The sequence below is a fragment of the Lipotes vexillifer genome, unplaced genomic scaffold (assembly GCF_000442215.2).
Source record: "Lipotes vexillifer unplaced genomic scaffold, Lipotes_vexillifer_v1.1 scaffold240, whole genome shotgun sequence".
Lineage (NCBI taxonomy): Eukaryota > Metazoa > Chordata > Mammalia > Artiodactyla > Lipotidae > Lipotes > Lipotes vexillifer.
Window position 1 is genome coordinate 4992781 of NW_006797481.1, and position 19209 is coordinate 5011989.

Here is a 19209-nt window from a genome sequence, read left to right on the forward strand (position 1 = left end):
GTACACGGGCCTCTCACTGCTGTGGCCTCTCCCGTTGCGGAGCACAGGCTCCGGACGCGCAGGCTCAGCGGCCATGGCTCACGGGCCCAGCCGCTCCGCGGCATGTGGGATCTTCCCGGACCGGGGCACGAACCCGTGTCCCCCGCATCGACAGGAGGACTCTCAACCACTGCGCCACCAGGGAAGCCCTGACTGTCATTTTTGACAAAGATTTAGTGAGACACTTTCAGATAATCTGTGGTTCCCATTGTCTATGCTCTCCTGGTTCCAGCTACAGACTGGTCAAGGAATCTGGGAAAACTTCTCACCTGAGTGGCCAGTGGTGTTTCATCTGGTCAACAGTCACCTGGGAGGGCAGAGCTGGAAAGAAAGGGGAGGGTTATAGTTCATTTAGGCAAGAAGCCATTCTTGTTATTTCCAGGTCACCAGGCTCTGTTCTAAATGCCAAGGGCAGGTCATGGTCACCCCTGTCCTCAGGGGACCCACTGAGGCAGATTTGCTCAATATGAGGAAAAGCTTTCTAAAGGTCAGAATCACTGGGAAGCAGGATAGGCCGTTGCTGGTGGGGCATGACCCCTGCCTTACCTGGATGACATTGTGACTGAGCAGACATGGACAGAAGCCAAGCATCAGATGAGGGGTGACTTAAGCAATGTACTTCTAAGGTCGTTTTTAAATCTGGGATCCCACAGGAAATTTTGGAAACTGCAACCTAGAGAAAGGATTCACCTTTCAATTCAAGCAAGAGTCACCCTGAAGGAGCACAGCATCTAAACCCCTCTTTCAAAGTGGATAAGGAATGATCCAAGAGGTGACAATACCTAAGATAATGAGAAATAAGCTGAACAAACACATCTCGGGAATACAATCTCTGGAAGAGGTGTTGAGGGCGTGAGAGAGCTGAATATCAGAAGAGAAATAGGTGGTGTTGGTTCAAAAGGTGTCTTGAGAGAAAATGGCAGCGATCAAATCGTAGCTCCTAGAGCGCCTTTTTTATTCCCATTCTACAGCCAAGGCAACAGAGGCCCTGAAAGTAAGGGGCTTAGTTGGGGTGAATGGAGGAGGAGGCCTTGATTTTAGGCGCCACCTCCTACTGTGCAGCTGCTCTCTCCTTCTGAAGGCCTCAGTTTGCTGCCCTGTAAATGGGGGGAATCTCGGTGGATTTAGGAACACTGTTCCTGCACCAAGCTGCCCCCCACGGGGCTGGGCGCCCCTGCCACAGTCACCAGTGGCTGGGGGCAGACCCACTGGGTGCTCTCAAACAGTCCCGAGCCTGCCTGGTCTCTGTGACAGGTGACCCAAGGCAGGGCCCCATGCCACCTCCCAGTTGGCTGCCCATGGCAGGGGCAGCTCAGTTCCTCCTTCCTCTCTGGGGGCCTGAGGTTCTGAGGTCCTGCCAGCTGTCTGCCCTGGGAGGGAAGGGAAGGCCAGCCCCTGTGGGAAAAGTCATTCACTGGCCGCATGTAGGCAAGTGGCAGGGTCAGAGCCTGGGGAGCCTTGCCAGCTGGCGCAGCCGCTGCCCAGGGGAGGGGGTGGCTTGGGCTCTCCTTCTCCTGCACCCTGAGGCCTATTGAGACCTGTTCATTCCTTACCTTCATTACCTCTTTTATCTGTTCCCTCCCCTCGCCCTCGAGGGGCTGGCATCACGTCTCTCTAGGGCACCACATCAGCCTCCCCCAGAGTTTCCTCCCAGCTCTAATCCCGTGGGTGGCTCCTTGACACCCTCAGATGCGTGTTTCACATGTTTGTTCACTCTTTCGTGTTCATTTTTATGTGGCCAGAGCGTGCTGGATGCTCTTCCAGCCTTGAGGGTGTAACAGGGAGGGAACAGAGTATCCTGCTGCCCTGCCCTCATGGAATTGATGGTCCCTTGGGGCACAGCCACTGATTGCCTAAAAGAAATACAATTTCAACTGATTGAACAAGCTAAGAAGGAACAGCACACTGAAGAGGGCTTGTACCAGGGCTACGTGATTTACGTAATTCTACCTAAAGAGAATAGTTTGCGGGTATCCGGTGGAGGGGGATCCAGTTTAAGTGGAGTCCAAGCTCCTAAGCCGGACATGCGAGGTTGGCCACTGTTATAGGTTGGGTTGGGTTCTTCACAAAAAGATATGATGGAGTCCTAAATCCTAGGACTTCAGAACGTGACCTTTTGGAGTTACGGTTTTTACAGAGGTAAAATGAGGCCATTCGAGTGGGTCCTAATCCAGTATGACTGGTATCCGGATAAAAAGGGGAACTTTGGATACAGAGACAGGCACAGGGGGAGAAGCCACATGAACATGAACGAAGAGATTTGGGCAATAATTCTACAAGCCAAGAAATGGCAAAGGTCACCAGCAACCACCAAAAGGAGAGAGGCATGGACAGGGTCTCCCTCACAGCTGCCGAAAGGACCCGAACCTGTGACAGCTTGGTCCTGGGCTCTCCAGCCTCCAAAATTGTGAGATCATAAGTTTCTATTGTTTAAGCCACACCGTATGTGGTACTTTGTTATGGCAGCCCGAGAAAATTAACATGGCCACCACGTGGCCTCACCCAGCTTCATTTCTGCTCTTCCCTGATGCCCTCCCACCCTACAAGTGCTTAGATGGAAGGACACACAGTTCTGGAATACACCTGTTCTTTTCTTCTCCTGAGCTTTTGCACCTGTGGCTTCTGCTGCCAGGGATGTCAGCTGTATCTCCCCACTGAGGAGCCCCCTGGGGTCCCCGCTCCCACCCCCGAGGCTCGTTCCTGCCCCATCCCTCCCTGCTCCTCTCTGGCCACATTTGCTCTTCTGTTCCAGGTCCCAAAGCCAACTCTCTGCTCTCAAAGCCTGTGACACTGGACATGTCTTCCACATTTTCAGTCCCAGACCATACTCTCCAAGGTTTCTCAGGCCTGAGTAAATAGAAGGACACCTTCCTCACTAAAAGTTTTCACCCGCCCCCCGGACGTTCCCATTAACATCATTTCATTGCACATCAATTTAGGAAACAAAACTGTTACTGCAAATTACCACAACAAAGAGAAAACCTTGTCTCTGTAACTGACTGAAAAAAAATAGATTATCATCTAGGTGAAAACACAAAATTAATAAATTCCCTTGGAGAATAAGGAATTAGTTCACTTGGAAGCCTGGGATGAGAAGACTCGCCTTTAGAAGATTCAGGAAATACTGTTTCCTGGGGGAGCTTCACCCAGCTGCACCGGGAGAAGGCCTGTACGTGGGCCTGTTCTTGAATTGGTCAGGGTGGGGCCTGGGACAAGCCCCACCCCCCCCCCCCCCCCTTTAGGAAACAAAACTGTTACTGCAAATTACCACAACAAAGAGAAAACCTTGTCTCTGTAACTGACTGAAAAAAAATAGATTATCATCTAGGTGAAAACACAAAATTAATAAATTCCCTTGGAGAATAAGGAATTAGTTCACTTGGAAGCCTGGGATGAGAAGACTCGCCTTTAGAAGATTCAGGAAATACTGTTTCCTGGGGGAGCTTCACCCAGCTGCACCGGGAGAAGGCCTGTACGTGGGCCTGTTCTTGAATTGGTCAGGGTGGGGCCTGGGACAAGCCCCCCCCCCCCCCCACCATCTTTTTTTTACGCTCCCAGTTGATTCTGGTTTGCAGGCTGGTTGGTGCAACCATGGCACTCCTGGAGCTGCCTCAGCTAGTCCCGTGAGCCCTTGGATGCCCAGCTTCCTGCACCTTGGGGTGAGCAGGCAGGGCCTGAGTTGGGTGGGTCTGAAGCTCATCCTAACAAGCACTGCTTTGTGTGCCTGCTGCCTTCTGGTAGTTTTGAGTCTGGGGTCAGACTGTGGCCATACTCCCTAAGGTGCCTCCCTCATCTTACAGCTCCCTGACTTAAGGATGGAGCCTTCCGTTCCATTTTACAGATGAGAAAGCTGAGACCCAGAGAGGTGGAAAGTCCTTGCCCAAGGTCACCAGGCTTGACTGGAGCCCTGACTGCTGGCTCAGTGCCTTTTCCTATTGCTTCCAACCAGACTGAATGTCCCCCTGAGCTTTATGTTAACAAACTGACTATGAATGGGGTGTATTTTCATTGTTCCAAAGGCCGTATTCATATGCATTCTGAAAAATGCACCACCTCTGTTATTTAAAAGACAAAAAAGAACAAAGTCTAATCAAGCTGGCCCCACGCAGCTGCTGAAATCTGGATTTCAGATCTGCCGGGGCCACATAGACACTGCAAGTGTCCCCCAGAGCAACAATGGAGAGCCCTAATCTCCCCATCCATCTCACAGGCGGTACCTTAAGGTCAAGGATGTGTGGGGCTGAGCTTGGACTCCCCAGTGGGGACCCGAAGTGGAGGCTCCGTAGCCACACTGATAAGTAGCCAAGGTGTTATGATGTGATTTCTTCTGTGCTACGATTCCTACTTACCTTGTGTGAAACATATAGGATTTAAGCTATTTAAATAGTTCAAAACAGAGTCACAGTGGCCAGTGTGAACTTCCATATTAGCTGTCTTGGAACGTCCGCTGTAGGACTGCGAGTGTCTTAGAGTGATAAACTGAGTGGTACTTTAGATAAGAAATTTGATGGGTAACATACATCACTAGAACTGAAGGAGCAACTGATAGAGACAAGGTACCCTGGGTGTAACTGTTACACCTCCTGACCCACTCCTTGAAAAGAGACACTGAGCCCAGCGACTAGAAGGCTCTCTGCTGGAGGACCCGATCCCAAGGTGCTGAGCTGTTGCAGGTGGTCGCTGCCCAAGGCCCTGTCAGAGCAGAGGGCGACTTCCCACTCATGCTTGTCTGGATACCTGTGGCAGGACCAGGACCTCTGCTCGTGCCGAGATGCCTCCTTCCCTACTCCTTGGGGTGGTTCATTTACCACCTTTCCTATTTTCCCTACTCTGACTAAGCTGTGTTGTGTGCTGTTTGTGTGCCATAACCAAGTGATTCATGAATTGAATATTGGCTACGTTTCGTGTTTCTCCAGCCCCGTGATTCTTACCTGGCTTTACCGCTGGCCCCTGCGACACACACGAGGTCAATGGTGGTGATCGTGGAGCCAGCTGTTCTCTGCCTTCCTGGGAATTTTCTCAGGCTGTATATCTGATTAAAGGACCTACGCCCATTCTAGGAAAGGGACTCGGGAGGAGCCAGCAGGAGGCTGGCCCTGCTCCAGCTCGGGTCTCCATCAGCTGCCTTCCCTGTCCCTGGAGCAGGTTACCTGTCCCAGGTTACCGGTGCACTTGCTGTCAAACCCAAGGTCACCCAGGTCACCCGAGGCTCAGGGCAGAGCCTCCGCTGTGTGCTTATGGTGTAGCCAGCAGATTAGGGGAGGCTCGGCAACTGGCTTCTTCTGTCTGCAGTCTTTTTTCAGCTTCCTCCTTGTTTTAAAATCCTTTTCTCCAAGTTATTGGCCGTATCTGTTAGTCTGGGGAGCAGGTGAGACAGGCCGTCCTTGAGCAGGAAGGGCCCTCTCACCATGGACGACCAGTCCTGCCCCGCGCGCATTATACCTGGTTCCACTCGCCACCCTGATACATCTCATCACGTCTTGCCTGGATGTCTGTGGGGGCCTCCTCTTCCTGCTGGCCTCCCAGCCTGCAGTGTCAGTGGGTCGTCTTCCTGCAGGCCTGGGCCTAGTTCCCACGGCTCTTTGGAGCCTTTCCCCATCTTACTTCTCCTTCTGGGCCCCCCTGTCCTGGCGTGTACCTTGCTTTTTGCACCTAGTGGGCAGTATGGCGGTGTCTATTTAGGTGCCGGCCCCCTACCGCCGTGCACGCCCTGGGCGCCAAATGGAAGTCTGCTTCCCTCTCACTCCAGTGCCTGCACAAGAGGTGGTGTTTGGGAGCGTCTGCAGAAGCTCCACCTCGTTGATTGGATGTGCTGCTTGCCCGGGGCGCGGGTTCACGGCCAGCGCTGGATCTCTCCTGCTCGGTGCGCCCCACCCCGCCATCACCACGGTTTGCTGAGCGCCCACCCCGTGCCCTTGACTGTGAAGCCTTTACTACAGTCGCCTGGGGAATGCTCGCCACACCCTCTGCTTTCAAGGAACACTCTGGAGCCCACTCGCACTCAGGTTTGAAGCTCAGTGATAGGGTGACATGCCACTGGGGCTTAGGAACTGCCATGGTGGGTGGGTGACCAAGAGGGGAGACACTCAGGGGAGGCGGTGCCCTTCCTGGCCCGTACAACTCCCTCGGGATGATCACGGGACAGGCTGGGCCACCTTGAAGACTCCCCCCGAAGTATGGAACACCTGTATGGGCGGGGCCCCGGTGAGGTCGGCTTGGCCGAGTCTCCCTGCCCCCCCAAAGACAGAAAAGTCCCCCCTCAGCCGGGCCTGCATTGGGCACCCCCTGGACCCCTGCTCAGCGCCCGGCCCTGCCTGGGATGGTGCTTGCCCGGGCAGGCAGAGAGAGGGCTCTGAGGCAGCCCCGGCCCAGGGCCAGGGGACACGGGAAGTCTGTCTGTGCTCTGCAGATGTGCCCACCACAGTCTCTGGGTGCTGGAGCCCCTTAACCTCACCAAGAACCAGAGCCCCCAAGTGGTCCCATCACCACATAATTTACCATGACAAAGGGGCCACGTCCTAGCACAGCCTTCCATGATCTCAAGGTGATGGCAGAGTCAGGGAGGGGCCCTGGAACCAGAGCCAGGGGCCTGACCCTCAGCCCCGATGGGGCACATCCGCTCTGTGTGCTGCAACAGCGAGCCCACACGCCTGTTTCCTCACCTGCAGGATGAGGGGCAGGGCTAAAGGCTCTGCCGGGGCCCCAGCTCCACTCTCTAGTGCTGCTGTCTGTCGCCGCGCCTCGGGTGAGGAGAAGACAGTGGGCACGAGGACCAGGGGAACTGGGGAGAGCGGGGCCGGAAACTGGAGGTCAAGGGCGGGAAACCCCAATGTACGGAAATGGGCAAAAGGCATTTTAAAATAGTCAATTCCCAAATGTCCCACTGGGGGCAGCTGACACCAGCGACAGATGCTGTGAGCAGATAGATGCATGTACGGATTTTATTAGTGTTACACGGCGGCTGCGTCGCACCTGGAGTTTAACAGGGCATGAGACTGAGCAAGACGTCTTCTCTCACGGTGTCTTTGCTACAGAAACTGTATCTGTGGAGAGAAAGGAATCTTTTTAAGTGCTGGGCTTTTTACCTGGCAAAGGTAATTGCTGATTTACAATTCAAAACGATGGGGGCTGCACTAGGGTGGTAGCTTCAAAAAGTTCCTGGAGGGCAGATTGCCTGGGGGCTTCCAGGGGGGAGGGGCTGGCCGGACCCCAGGACAAGGTCAGGGGTCGCTCAGAAGTGGTCCCTGGTCTCTGGGTCCTTTGGCAGCCAGGACTGTGGGCACCCTGGGGCAGCGACTGGGCCTCTCACGGCTCTCCTTCACAGTACATGTGGGTCCCCCATAAACCCAGCAGAGGGGTTTACAGATGGGCTCACTCTTGCCCCAGCCATTCTGGGGACCCGATTCAGCCTACAGCAGCTCAAGAAAACACAGCAGCTACAGTAGATTGAGCCCTCGCTAGCTGTCGGCAACCACACTAGCTGATTCACTCACGCAGTCGCATTTCATCCTCAACACACAAGTGTGAGGAGGTATCGTTAAGAGTCCTACATCACAGGAGAGGAAACTGAGGCACAGAGGGCTCTCAGTTAATACACAGAAGAACCAAGATGCAAACACAGGTCAAGCTGATGTTGTGGCCTACGTTTTCTGTGGTGGTCAACTTCAAGCCTCTCTTGACCTTGCCTTCCAAACCTGGAGTCAGGGGCCTGGCTCTCCCCTTGGGCTGCACCCTCCTGCCTTCCAGCCGTGATACGGGGCTGGTTACTCGAGTCTCAGCAATGGAGTCTTTATTTGTGGAAGAGGGCTTAGCTCCCTCCCATGATTGGTGAGAATCCCAAGTCAATAATGTAGCATCTCATGACAATAAATACAAAAAAGCTTTATAATTAATTTAAAAACAATGCAGATGTAAGTGGTTGTGGTTACAGCTCTTCCAGGAAACATGGGATTCTCTCACCACCTGTGAGCTCTGAAGCTTCATCCTCTCTCCTCACCTTCACTGGCCCCTCCCCACTTTCTCTTTGTATCTCATTTGTCTTTCCTGGAAGCCCTAACCCTAACCTCCAGTCGAATTCCTGTCCTCTGCACTGGAGCCCCTCCCTCAGCAGCCTGGCCTCCCCATGCCCCTCACATGCCTCCCCCGTCCCTCTGCCCATCTCCCCAGCACCCTCTTTGGGCCCCTCACGGGGAGTTCTTAGTCTGTCATTTGACCTTTCCAATGAACCATAAGTCCATTTTTCTCAACAGCTATACTGTAAACTCCTCAGGAGCAGGCTCTGTCTTTGCATTCCCTCCTATATGCCAGGCATACCTGGCATACTAAAGTCAGAGAGGAAGGAAGGAGGATGGTGTGTGGGGAGAGAGAAATAAAGGGGGGAAACTACATTTTTCTTTTGATACCATGTCACTGGAGGAATTCCTGTCAGCAGGTAAGACTTGAAACCCCAATGAGATGACTAAAAAAATTTGAGGGGGATATGAGAGGAGGTTGGACCAAACTCTTAATTTTCTATAGTCTCCCACTTATTATTTTTTTTTAAATGTTACTTATTAGCTGTTTTCCTAACAGCAAAATATTTGAATAAGTTGACGAATTCAGTATTTTTACTCCCCAAACTATTATAGTTTGTGAGGCTCTATCTTCCTATATTTAAAAATTCTGAGGTCCACCCTCTAGCTTCTCTTAGATAGATTCCCTCCAGAGTCGGCAGGCGGGGAAGCTGCCCTCAGGTCATCGGAGGGTTGGGGTGGCAGCTGACTTTCTGGGGTGAGTTTCCATGACAAATGCAAGTCTCTACAAACATCCTTAGGCACAAGCCAGAAAAGACACGTACTCTGTCTTGTCCTCTCCCTTCTGCACGGTGATCTTGGCTGCACCCACTTTGGGGAGGGTTGGGTTTACCACGTTGTTATTCCAAAGAAACTTGACTTTCTCAATTGTTCCAACATCAATATCCGCGTCAAACTCATTGGAGTGGGTGGAGCCTGGTGTGATAATCCCCCTTGAAACAGAGAAATAGAAACGTTCCCATTCACTGAAACAAGTTCTAATGACCATATAAGTCCCTGCCACTCTTTTCTACTCTAGATTAACAAGATGATTTTTTTTCCAAATTAATTCTCAAAGAAAGGTTAGAGAAATGAAAAAGTCAGCTATATGCCAGCAGCTTCAAACTACTATTTATTTTATTTTATTTTTGGCCACATCATGCAGCACGTGGATCTTGGTTCCCTGACCAGGGATCGAACCCACGGGCCCCGGAAGTAGAAGTGCAGAGTCCTAACCACTGGACCATCAGGCAAGTCCCTTAAACTACTATTTAACTATTATTTCCTCAAACGTAAGTTAATTTACCCTCAAAACTTTCCTATAGAAAACTATATAATTCCTTCATATTATTTTTTTCTGGTAGAATTATTTGTACAGTAACAAGTTATCCACTAGTTTAACACAAGAAACACGTGTGACTATAGGCTAATCAGAAAATATGATATCTGGGCTAACATTAGATTTATCTTTAAAAAGCTGATCTATTGAGAGAGAAAGAATAAAATGCCTGGATTTATAATAGAGAAAAGAACACGTGTTAGCAGAAATCTGAAGTTAACTTCAGTACATAAAGTAAATAATTTAGAATCCATTGATAAAGAGACGACAAGTACGTCAGTGCACGGATGCGAAGGCCGTGCGTATCAAGTGAGAGGTGGTACCAAAAAAGGAAATTTACTTGAAGACACTGTATTGGTGAGTGTTTCCCTTATTTCCAAACAAAGCAACTTTGATTTGACCAGTGGCTGTTCTTCCAGACAGTGTTATAGAAACTCCATATCTCCAGCCTGCACAGGGCATAGAAAAGAGTTTTTATTCATGTACAAAATAGTTGACAGAAATCTCCGATTCTTGTCACATCCCTTACACTGAGGCATCGAAGCAGAAGACGTTCTACATGTTAACCAACGACTCAAACTAGGCCTTAAGGAGAAACACATATCTGGCAGTGGAGCCCTGTAGACTTGCCCGCCCAGTAAAGGGGTCACTAGCCACATGTGGCTGCTTAAATTTAAACCCACGTTAAATAAAACAAAAATCAATTCCTTGCTTTCCCTAGCCACCCTTTAAGTGCTGAATTGCCACATGTGGCTACTGATTACTGCATTGGACAGCACAGAGGATTTCCATCATGGCAGAAAGTTCTGTTGGACAGCTCTGTTCTCGAAGAACAGTACTATGAGTTAAGGTGGAAAGAGAAGGAACAAGGGCTGGTCCCCACATTCGGAAAGGTAGTTCAGGAGTGCAGTCCTGGGAGCCTCAAGGGCAAGGTCTGTGTCTTCCCTCTGCCTCTCCAGGGCCCTGGGCAGTCTCCAACACAGTGGTCATCCAGATTTATGCCTGAAGGGCTGTCTTGGCGCCCAGGAGCACACACACATACACAGGAACCTATACACACATGACCACACACTCATGCGCACATAAACACACACACACAAAAACACACATATACACATGCACACACATACATACACACCACGTACTCACATATACATTCACACATATGTATGTAAACACACAGACACATCCTTTGCCTAACTCCTACTTGTCCTTTACATCCTCAGAGTTGTTCTCCCTGCCCCTTCCTCTGATCAGGGCCAGGTCCGCTGTCCTACCATGTCACAGCAGCAAGCCATCGAGCCAACACACTTGTAGCTGCTTGCTCAGTTTCAGTTTTCTCTGCTGGGTTATAAATTTCATGCTAGGGTGTCTTGTTCATCCCTGCACCACCCCACATCTAGCATAGCCTGTGGCCCATAAATAAATTTTAGTTGAGGAATGAATATATGGTTTTGAATGTTTAATTTGTTGTTTTAAAATATTGGCAAGTATTTTGTGCATCACTACATCAGAGGAAGGATTGATTAACCAACGCCTTTTTAAAAAATATGTAAACAGTGATGGAAATGTTCTGTATCTTGATTTTGGAGAAGGCTACATGACTTTTTATTTATCAAAACTCAGAATTATACACTACAAACGGTGACTTTGGCTGTATATAAATTATACCTCAATAAACCTGACTTAAAAAACTATATGAGACTTGTATTATATTTATGTATTTATATAAACACAGTCTCTTTTTTACAGTACAATATCTTAGGGCACTGTCATAGGCAGGTTGGCGCAAAGCGGCTGAAACATGCCTGACTCTACCCTATGTCCTAGTCCATTCAGCAGAATTTTGAGAGAAATTACCCCTTTCTGATCCCCTCCAACCCTCCACCAGAGAGGCACCCCCCCATCAACGGGCATGAGGGACACATGGACAGAAGCCTGGAAATTGAGGAGATTGGAGTTGGGCTTCTTAAGTAGGCTAGATAAGCAAAGAGTTGGTACCAAATAAATTTTGAATGGATAGAACAGGTGCGGATGACACGATTTTTAAAATGCATAGGACAAGGAACTGTGGGGTGGTGAAAATTCAGAGAAGATGGCCACAGAGACAGGTAAATTGCTATTATCCCATTAATTATTTGTGTCCACTCATTTCATGCCATAGAAATAAAATGAAAGTAAAGCAGACCTTTTCTAAATCCTTGGTTTGAGTCTTAAATGGGGTGGTTTGGGTGGATGTGTCCTTTTACTAAGATGAAATGTACCCACAAATATGTCAGGTTAGAGGCCACCCCTTTATGTAAAACAGAAGGGAAACCTCTTTTACTTGGGTGGGAAATCACAGCGCAACTTACGAGCAAATTTGCTGGAATCTCCTGTGTTCAGGAAGAATTTCTGCTGCGCCTCACGTGTCTTGCCAGCAAATCTATCAGCATAGTGGCCCATCTGCGGGCACCCTTCATCTGGACAGGGGAAGCACTTGTTCTAATGAGAAAGATGGATCCGGCTGTAAGGTGTGAATTTGTCTTTTTATGATCCACACGTCTGGGGAGCAATTTTCCTATAGTCTCAGTTTCCTCTTTCATAACTGGAAAGAGATTGGAATAGATGGTCTCTAAACTAACCTCATCCAGGATGTAGTACCCAAGGCTGATGCACGTCACATTAGAACTACTTGGGGAGCTTCAGAAAATATTGCTGCCTGGGCCCCAGGTTAGATCAAATATGCCTTCCATCGAGTGGTATGCTGGTGAATGACTAACAGGCAACTCTGGGACAAAAAGTCCTGTAGAGTTTACCAATTTCTGTGGTGTAAATATTCTGTGCCTGTGGCCAACTTCAGGCTATCAACACGATGTCATTGAATGTGGGGTCGGGAATAGATGTTCGCACCGGCTCTAGTGAGCCCGCGTAGGCAGGCTCCGGTGTATCGTTTCGTGCATCTCTCTCCTTGTTGCCAGCTGCACAAGGCACAAACCCCCAGCCCAGCATGTAGAACCCCAGCATCCACCTTTCCTTCTCTCCGGCGTGTAGATTCTTCTCTCCCACATTCCATACTTGCTCCGCCCCTGTCAGAAATGTGCACACTTTCCCCTCCTTCTAAACTCTATGATTTTCCAGCCAGATTCAAACTTTGCCCCTGCCGGAAGCCTTCCTAGATCATTGAATTGACTGCTCTACTCTCCGATTTCCCAGAATCTTCCGCTCCCACATGACTCTTCTAGAATTTTAGCTACCTCCTGCCTAAGGCTTTTTTCCCCCTCCACTCTACAGGGCTGTGAACTCTGACATGCAGTGCAAAACAAGTCGGGGATGATCAGACCCTGGTGAGAGAGTACTGCAGATCCCAACGCAGCAGGACAACAGCCCCACCTTGGGACTCAAGGTGGCTTAATAGCTTACAGACTCAAAGTCCTTGTAGGAAGCGCAGGGGTACGCAGCGAACCCATCGGGATTGAGGATGCTCTCCGAGTAATACTTGTAGCTTCTCAGGTGATTGCAAGCCACAAAGTCCCGGGTTCCTGGGTAAGCAAAGAGGGAAGTCTGCACAGGTGGTCAGGGTCCCATGACAACTTCTCTGCCTCTCTCTCCAAGTGGGATGGTTCCAAAGTGGGACCATATTTTCAGAAATTGAAGATTAGTCCAAAATCCAGCCACAAAATGACAGTTAACATATAAAGGCTGCTTTCTGTGTGCCGGGCAATGTTCTGAGCACTTTACATGTATTGTCCCTGTAAGCTTCACCTTTCCTCAGAGGTGGGTAACATACCATCCCTAATTACAGAAAGACATACAGGCTACAGCCTCAGATTTCAGATTTCAGCTAGGAAGTGGTGGAGCTGGGATTTAAACCCAAGCCCATCTGGTGCCTGAGCCCAGGCCTCTAACCTCCGTTCCATTCTGTGTCCCAGGCACCAGGCTGGAGGTCCTCGAAGACACAACCGGAAGTGACTTGACCTCCTAGGCATGACCAAACCCGGGCAAGGACATTGTCATGCCATGTTTAGGTGAATAAAAAGGAAGGTCAAGTAGCTTTAGGTGGCTTTATGTGAGCATGCCTTTCACTCTCATGGCTTGTTCCTTCTTAGAACCTTCCTTGGCTCCTATAAATTCCTGCCAAGTGGCAGATGTCACAGCACACATTCCAGACCTGGCCTGAACTTGCTTGGCCGTTACTGATGGGGAGTCTAGGCTACTCTATCCATGCAAAGCCTCGTAAAGCTGTGAAAGACAAACAGATAGGTCCTCATCCTTAATAGTTGCTTTGATGGTGTCCGTACTTGCCAAGCCATTATGCTCACGCTCAATAAAAGTCTTTACTCATTTGATTTAAACCTGTGTGGTGCCAAATGATGAGTCTGGCTGAAAATCTCACCTGTTCATTGGCATTTTGACCTTATTAGATACAGAGTCAGAGCTGTAGCTGAAAGATGCCCTTTATCCCAGGTGTGCTGATCAATGATAAAGAATAGCCACCTTGAGTAGCACAGTCTCGGCTCTAGCCTTCCTTACCCGTGATTGTTTCTTATTCTTTCCCCAACATAGAGGAGTGGTGACTCTCATGTGAATGGATTTGCCGTGGACATGATTGGGAATTTTGTCTACGGAGTTGAAGCCAGTTACATAAGCTTGAACCATATCACTGACTCCCAAGGGACAATTGGCAGAAAAATTCTCTTAGATTCAAGATATTTACTTTTATGGTATTTCCTTCCTTTATTAGGTAGCTATCAATTGATTGTTGGAGTTACAGCTTTAAGCAATGGCTTTGTAATTCTTTGTTGCTTGTTCACTCCAGGACACCGCACAATGTATAAGGAAATAAATCAGCAGAGCTGAGATATAACAAATGATACGTGGCTATATTTTTAAGAAATAAGGTCTAGAAGGGGGGATTGTATATTTTCAAAGAGCGGTGTGTTTTCGTTGTTACGATTTGCTGTGGGAGTGGCGTTGCTCCCCCAGGGAAGTGATGTCCCCACCCTTCTCTGGCTTTACCTGCCCAGATGCCATCTAGGTCCACGATCTGCGACAGGACATTCTTCTTGCATCCAGGCATTTCCTCTCCTCCGTTTGGGAAGAAATCAAGGTGACCCACCTGTTGTTTCGTTCCAAAGCCTGAAATGTTTAGAACAGCAATGAGCTTTTCATAATGCAGGGCTTTCATTAAAAGCACGTGCTCTCACAATCGCACGTGATTGCAGCTGGAACGTGGAGGGGCTCACCCATGAATGGGATCAGGGGAGCTGCATCCGTGTGGATCACATCAACAAAGGCAGCGTCGGAGGGATCAAGTCGGACCTCTTCAGGAGTACCCTCGAAACTTGCTTCCACAGGATCCAACCCTAAAAGAGATGGCCAGTGTTGCACACAATAGGCCTGGCTATAGGTGCCAGCAGGATTGAGGTTGTACAGTTGCCCAGGCTGTGCGCTACCTAACTCAAGGGATGCCATACCCTGGAGCTGTGCAGTGCCATGGCCGGGGTATTGAATATGGAGAATTGAATCTCAGTCATGCTCATTACATTCCAGTGGCATGGATAGAGAAGGGCAGGTGAGCAAAGACATTTAGATTTTGTTTAGGCAAGGGTTTTTTTCCACATCAGATTCTCCCACTTACTTGTATATCTTTCTCCTTCAACATTCTCTTTCTCTTCCCAAGTTTGAAGGAAAAAGGGGCGAAATAATATGGTAACACAATTCGAAACGCAAATTCTGGGACTTGGGTACGTTGCTCCAAATCCCTACTCGGCTCTTTTTTGAGCAAGTTGCATGACCTTGGATGAATCACTTGACTTCATCTACCCCTCAGTTTCCCCTTGTATAAAAGGGGGTAATAATTGAGCTGTAAGATTAAATGAGATAATATATGTAGCATTTAGCACAGTGCCTGGCACATCATTATGGGTGTATAAGTAAATATTTAGAATTATATCTTCCTGACTATATTTCCTTCTTGACAGGACTCCTAGATTTAACAATTGTTTTTGAAGGTTTGATCAGAGCAGCTGAAAAGGCACGAACATAATTGTCTGTTGAAAATGAAAGAGAACATTCTTATAAAGGTAGAGACTTGAACCAAAAGACAACAGAACCGGGATTGAATGTCAGTCCTACCACTGATTAGTTGTGTGACCTTGGGCAAGTCATTTGCTTCCCTCAGCCTTTTTCTTTAGTTCTGAGGATTAAATGAGAAAACGTAAAGCACTTTGCACAGTATTTGGGATAAGCAGGCACTTAATCTATGCTTACTATAATTATTATATTAGCATTATAATGATTATATTATATTGTTATATTTTGTGGTTATAATTTAAAGGCTTTGCTTGGGTTAAAAGGATGCTTTTGGTGTGATGGTGTCTGGGTTCCTTCTACCAACGAAGGCAGTGGAAGCAAAATTTTTGTGTTCTGTTCTGCCCTTGATTTCAGAGAAGGGGGAAAGGAATGACAATATGGACTTGTCCTAATTATGTTTGCTCACATTCGTGTTAGCCTTACTCTGCATTTTCCTGCGTGTTCAGTCCTGCTGAGAGACCCACATCACCAGAAAATGGATGGGGACAGAGGCGGAGGAAGTAAAGAGAACAAAGACACCACTTCCCCTGCCACAAAGATAGGCGTCTGGGGGGCTTCCTAAAATGCTCTGTGCAGACTCTAACCGGCTCTGCCACAGCCAAGGGGATGGACTCTTTGGGGCCAGCTCCAAGCTAGGCTGCAGTCTTGTATCACATTCTGGGGCTACTGGGGACCAAACCTTGGGCCCCAGCCCTCAAGTCTTACCTGTAATCCTGCCCAGGCCTGGAGTCTTTCTCCCTGCCTCTCCCGCCACGTGGGCCCCCAGGCTGTGGCCGATGAGGTGGACTTGGGAAGGCAAGTAACTGTAGTTCGACTGGAGAGGGAAGATTGTCTTTTCAGGACATTTCTGTCCTGTGGTTTTTGCAAACCTAATGCCGGTTCTCCTCTGCTGAAAACCTGCCACTGCCCGTAAGATCAAGCCCAGCCCTGTACGAACGCCTCAGAGCTCTTCTGACTCAACACCTGTTTTTCTAGACTCTTTTCTAGCTAGACCCTTAGTGGAACTTTCAGGCCCTCAAATATGTTGTAGTCTCTCACCTCTGGGTCTGGTTTAGCCTCCTTTTCCTGTTGTCATGTCTCCCCAACCACGAGTCCAGTTCACATGGACACAGCTCAGCCATTAGCTCTCAACTTAGACGTCTCTTCCTGGGAGACATCCTTAATCACCGACCCCCGCTCCCCAGACTGGATTAGCTGCCCCCTGACCCCCACACATGCTCCTATAAAGCCTGTAGCCACCCTTCCCCCTCCCCACATCAGAACCCTGATCACACTCAGTGGTCCCTGTAAGCTCCCCCAGGGCCTGGGACCTCGACTATTCTCTTTATTCCCTAGCAGAGCTCCTGACCATGTGCCCCCCAAATATTGGATGAACAAACAAATGACACGAGCTCAAAGTATTCACACCTGTTGGTCTCAGAGATGTTCACCCAGAAGCACTCGTTTATTATAGGTCTACAGCGCCTTGAGCACAAACACCATAGGTTTTGATTTGAGGTGAGTTTTAGAAGTAAGACTCCGAGAGAAATATCAATTCTTTCTATTTCCTCTTTAAACATGTAACCCTCAGCTGTGTCTTTTACCCAACAGAGACCGGTGGGTGCCGTGTGTCCCCTCGCAGCCCGGCCACTGCTCACCTTGAGCATGGCCAGCATCTGGGCCACCTGGGCGCCCACCACGCGCACGTTGTTGGCAGCCTGCGTGTAGGTGGTCTGGGAGCCTCTTTTCCAGTCCACGCAGATGCAGTTCACCCTCTCCACCTTGAACATGTTCTGGTGTTGGAGAGACAGCAGGGGGTTATCGCGGGGGCTTGTGAAACCGCTTCCAACCAGAGCTCAGAAATGGTCGCTGAGAGTTACCACTGGCTGTCCTTCTGTCTCTTCCTAGCTGGGTCACTGGGATGAACTCGACTTTGTTAGGAATCCCGTTGCCAATAGGAGTTATCCCTCAGAGCAAAAGCTACAAGAAAGGCAAATCGATTCCCTCTCTAGTTCCTAGACTAATTAAAATCTGACCACTCTCTGGTTTTCTTCGACCAGATTCAATCAGGTTGATTCAATAAGGTGGCTGAAGCCAGGGCATCATTCAAAGAGTCCTATTTCGAAAAGAAAAGGTCTCAAGTGCATTCTCTGGCAGCCAGGGTCTAAATGACCCTGTGGATTTGACTGCTAGGGGTCCTTTCAGCCTCTTGGCAAAGGCTGGGCTTGCTTCACCCCAGGCTGCTGGGTATTTACGAAGTTTTAAGGTGGGAGGGAAGTGTCACTATTTTTACAGTCAGGACAGCACAATATTTCATGGAGGAAACACACTAAAGATATTTAAAAAATAGAACTGCACTGATTTAAAAGATATTGAAGAATTCTGAAAGGGAAACTTCTTACCGGATGTCAAAGGAACTGATTTATCCTTAGACGTTCTGCCAGGCAGGACATATGACCAGCTTGAGTCTCAAATGGTACTATAAATTTAAAATCCACCTAGAATCTTTTCACATATATGATACTAATATGTGTGATCACACACACACGGATACCAACAGCCGTTTTCTCAGGACTTTTATTTTCAGAGCAGCCCTGAGGAGTCTCTTACAAACCTGGAGAATTTGGGATATAAACTATATCTTATAGTTTATACATTAACATACTTATTAGTGATGGAACAGAAGCGATACCAAGAGTTAAATGGCTGGTACAACCAAGGTCAAATGCAGAATGATTTTAATTTTCAGAGTTTGTAACTTTTCCTGTTGACATTTTAGGTCGGAGGGTGGAAGACAGGCTGCTAGGGTAAATTCTTAGGTGTCAGAAAAACGTATTGAATCAGTGAACACAAGAAAAGAAGGGATGATGGTATATCGTGTATTTGTGTGTGCGTGCCTCTGCACATGTGTTTTTGTGTGTATGTGTATGTGAACATGTGTTTGTTATTCTGTTGTCTATCGTTCTGAGCAAAAGATGCTCTATTACAGTGGGTTTGGCATTTTCTATTCTGTCATTTGGGACACCCAGTCAGTCGAAGCTCTCCGTATCTCAAACAAATGGTCATAGCACACATCTCTGACTCTCAGGGAAGTGGGAAAGACTTGAACAAAAAGAACATAATCCTGCTTTTATAGGAACGCAAAGTAGCCTCACTGAAATGGAAGCAGACAATATTTAGGCTTGATTTAACCAGAAATGAGAGGACAGAAGTGTTTGTTCGTGCAGCAGATGCCATTGCTTCAGGCTACAGATGTAGTCTAGAAACTTGGAAGGGGATTTTTATTTTGGTGAAGAGGCATTTTGATTGCATAAAGGTACCTCAATGTGTCAGGATTTCCTGTTCCGAGCTCACTAATTGAGATTGCATAAAGGGAGGTGGAGACATTAGTGGGAAGCAGTAGCAGCTGCCTGCAGCGCAGGCCACAGGGGTTAGAACCAGGCCCTACCTTGCACATGTCCACCAGCCAGCTCTCATCTCCCTTGTCTATGAAGCCGTGGATGATGAACCGGGTCTTCCTGTCTGTTTGGAAATTGGATGCCTCAATCGTTGATGGATCAGAGGGAAGAAGAATCTGTGACAAACACAGAAGGCTTCCGTGTTTTGGCAGCCCAGCCACTTTAGCCTGTCTCTTTCTTCCCCATCTCTGCCTGTTCAATGCACAACCTTTCAAAGTTTAGCAAAAAGCCACCTCTTTCAGGAAGCCCACCCTGACCTCTCTTTCCC

At 48.6% G+C, this 19209-nt stretch overlaps 1 protein-coding gene across 1 annotated transcript in view; it reads right to left on the reverse strand.

Moving 5' to 3' along the window:
* Window positions 1-6964: 6964 nt before the first annotated feature.
* PNLIPRP1 (pancreatic lipase related protein 1) overlaps window positions 6965-19209 on the reverse strand; it is a 13784-nt gene continuing 1539 nt past the window's right edge. The window contains exons 4-13 of the mRNA XM_007469601.1: window positions 18932-19057; window positions 17142-17276; window positions 16210-16318; window positions 14655-14774; window positions 14428-14547; window positions 12832-12950; window positions 11784-11913; window positions 9770-9878; window positions 8876-9043; window positions 6965-7082 (exon numbers count right to left, since the gene is read on the reverse strand). Of these exons, the coding sequence (XP_007469663.1) occupies window positions 7019-7082; window positions 8876-9043; window positions 9770-9878; window positions 11784-11913; window positions 12832-12950; window positions 14428-14547; window positions 14655-14774; window positions 16210-16318; window positions 17142-17276; window positions 18932-19057 (1200 nt within the window). The 3' untranslated portion in view covers window positions 6965-7018. The remainder of the gene's footprint in view (window positions 7083-8875; window positions 9044-9769; window positions 9879-11783; window positions 11914-12831; window positions 12951-14427; window positions 14548-14654; window positions 14775-16209; window positions 16319-17141; window positions 17277-18931; window positions 19058-19209) is intronic.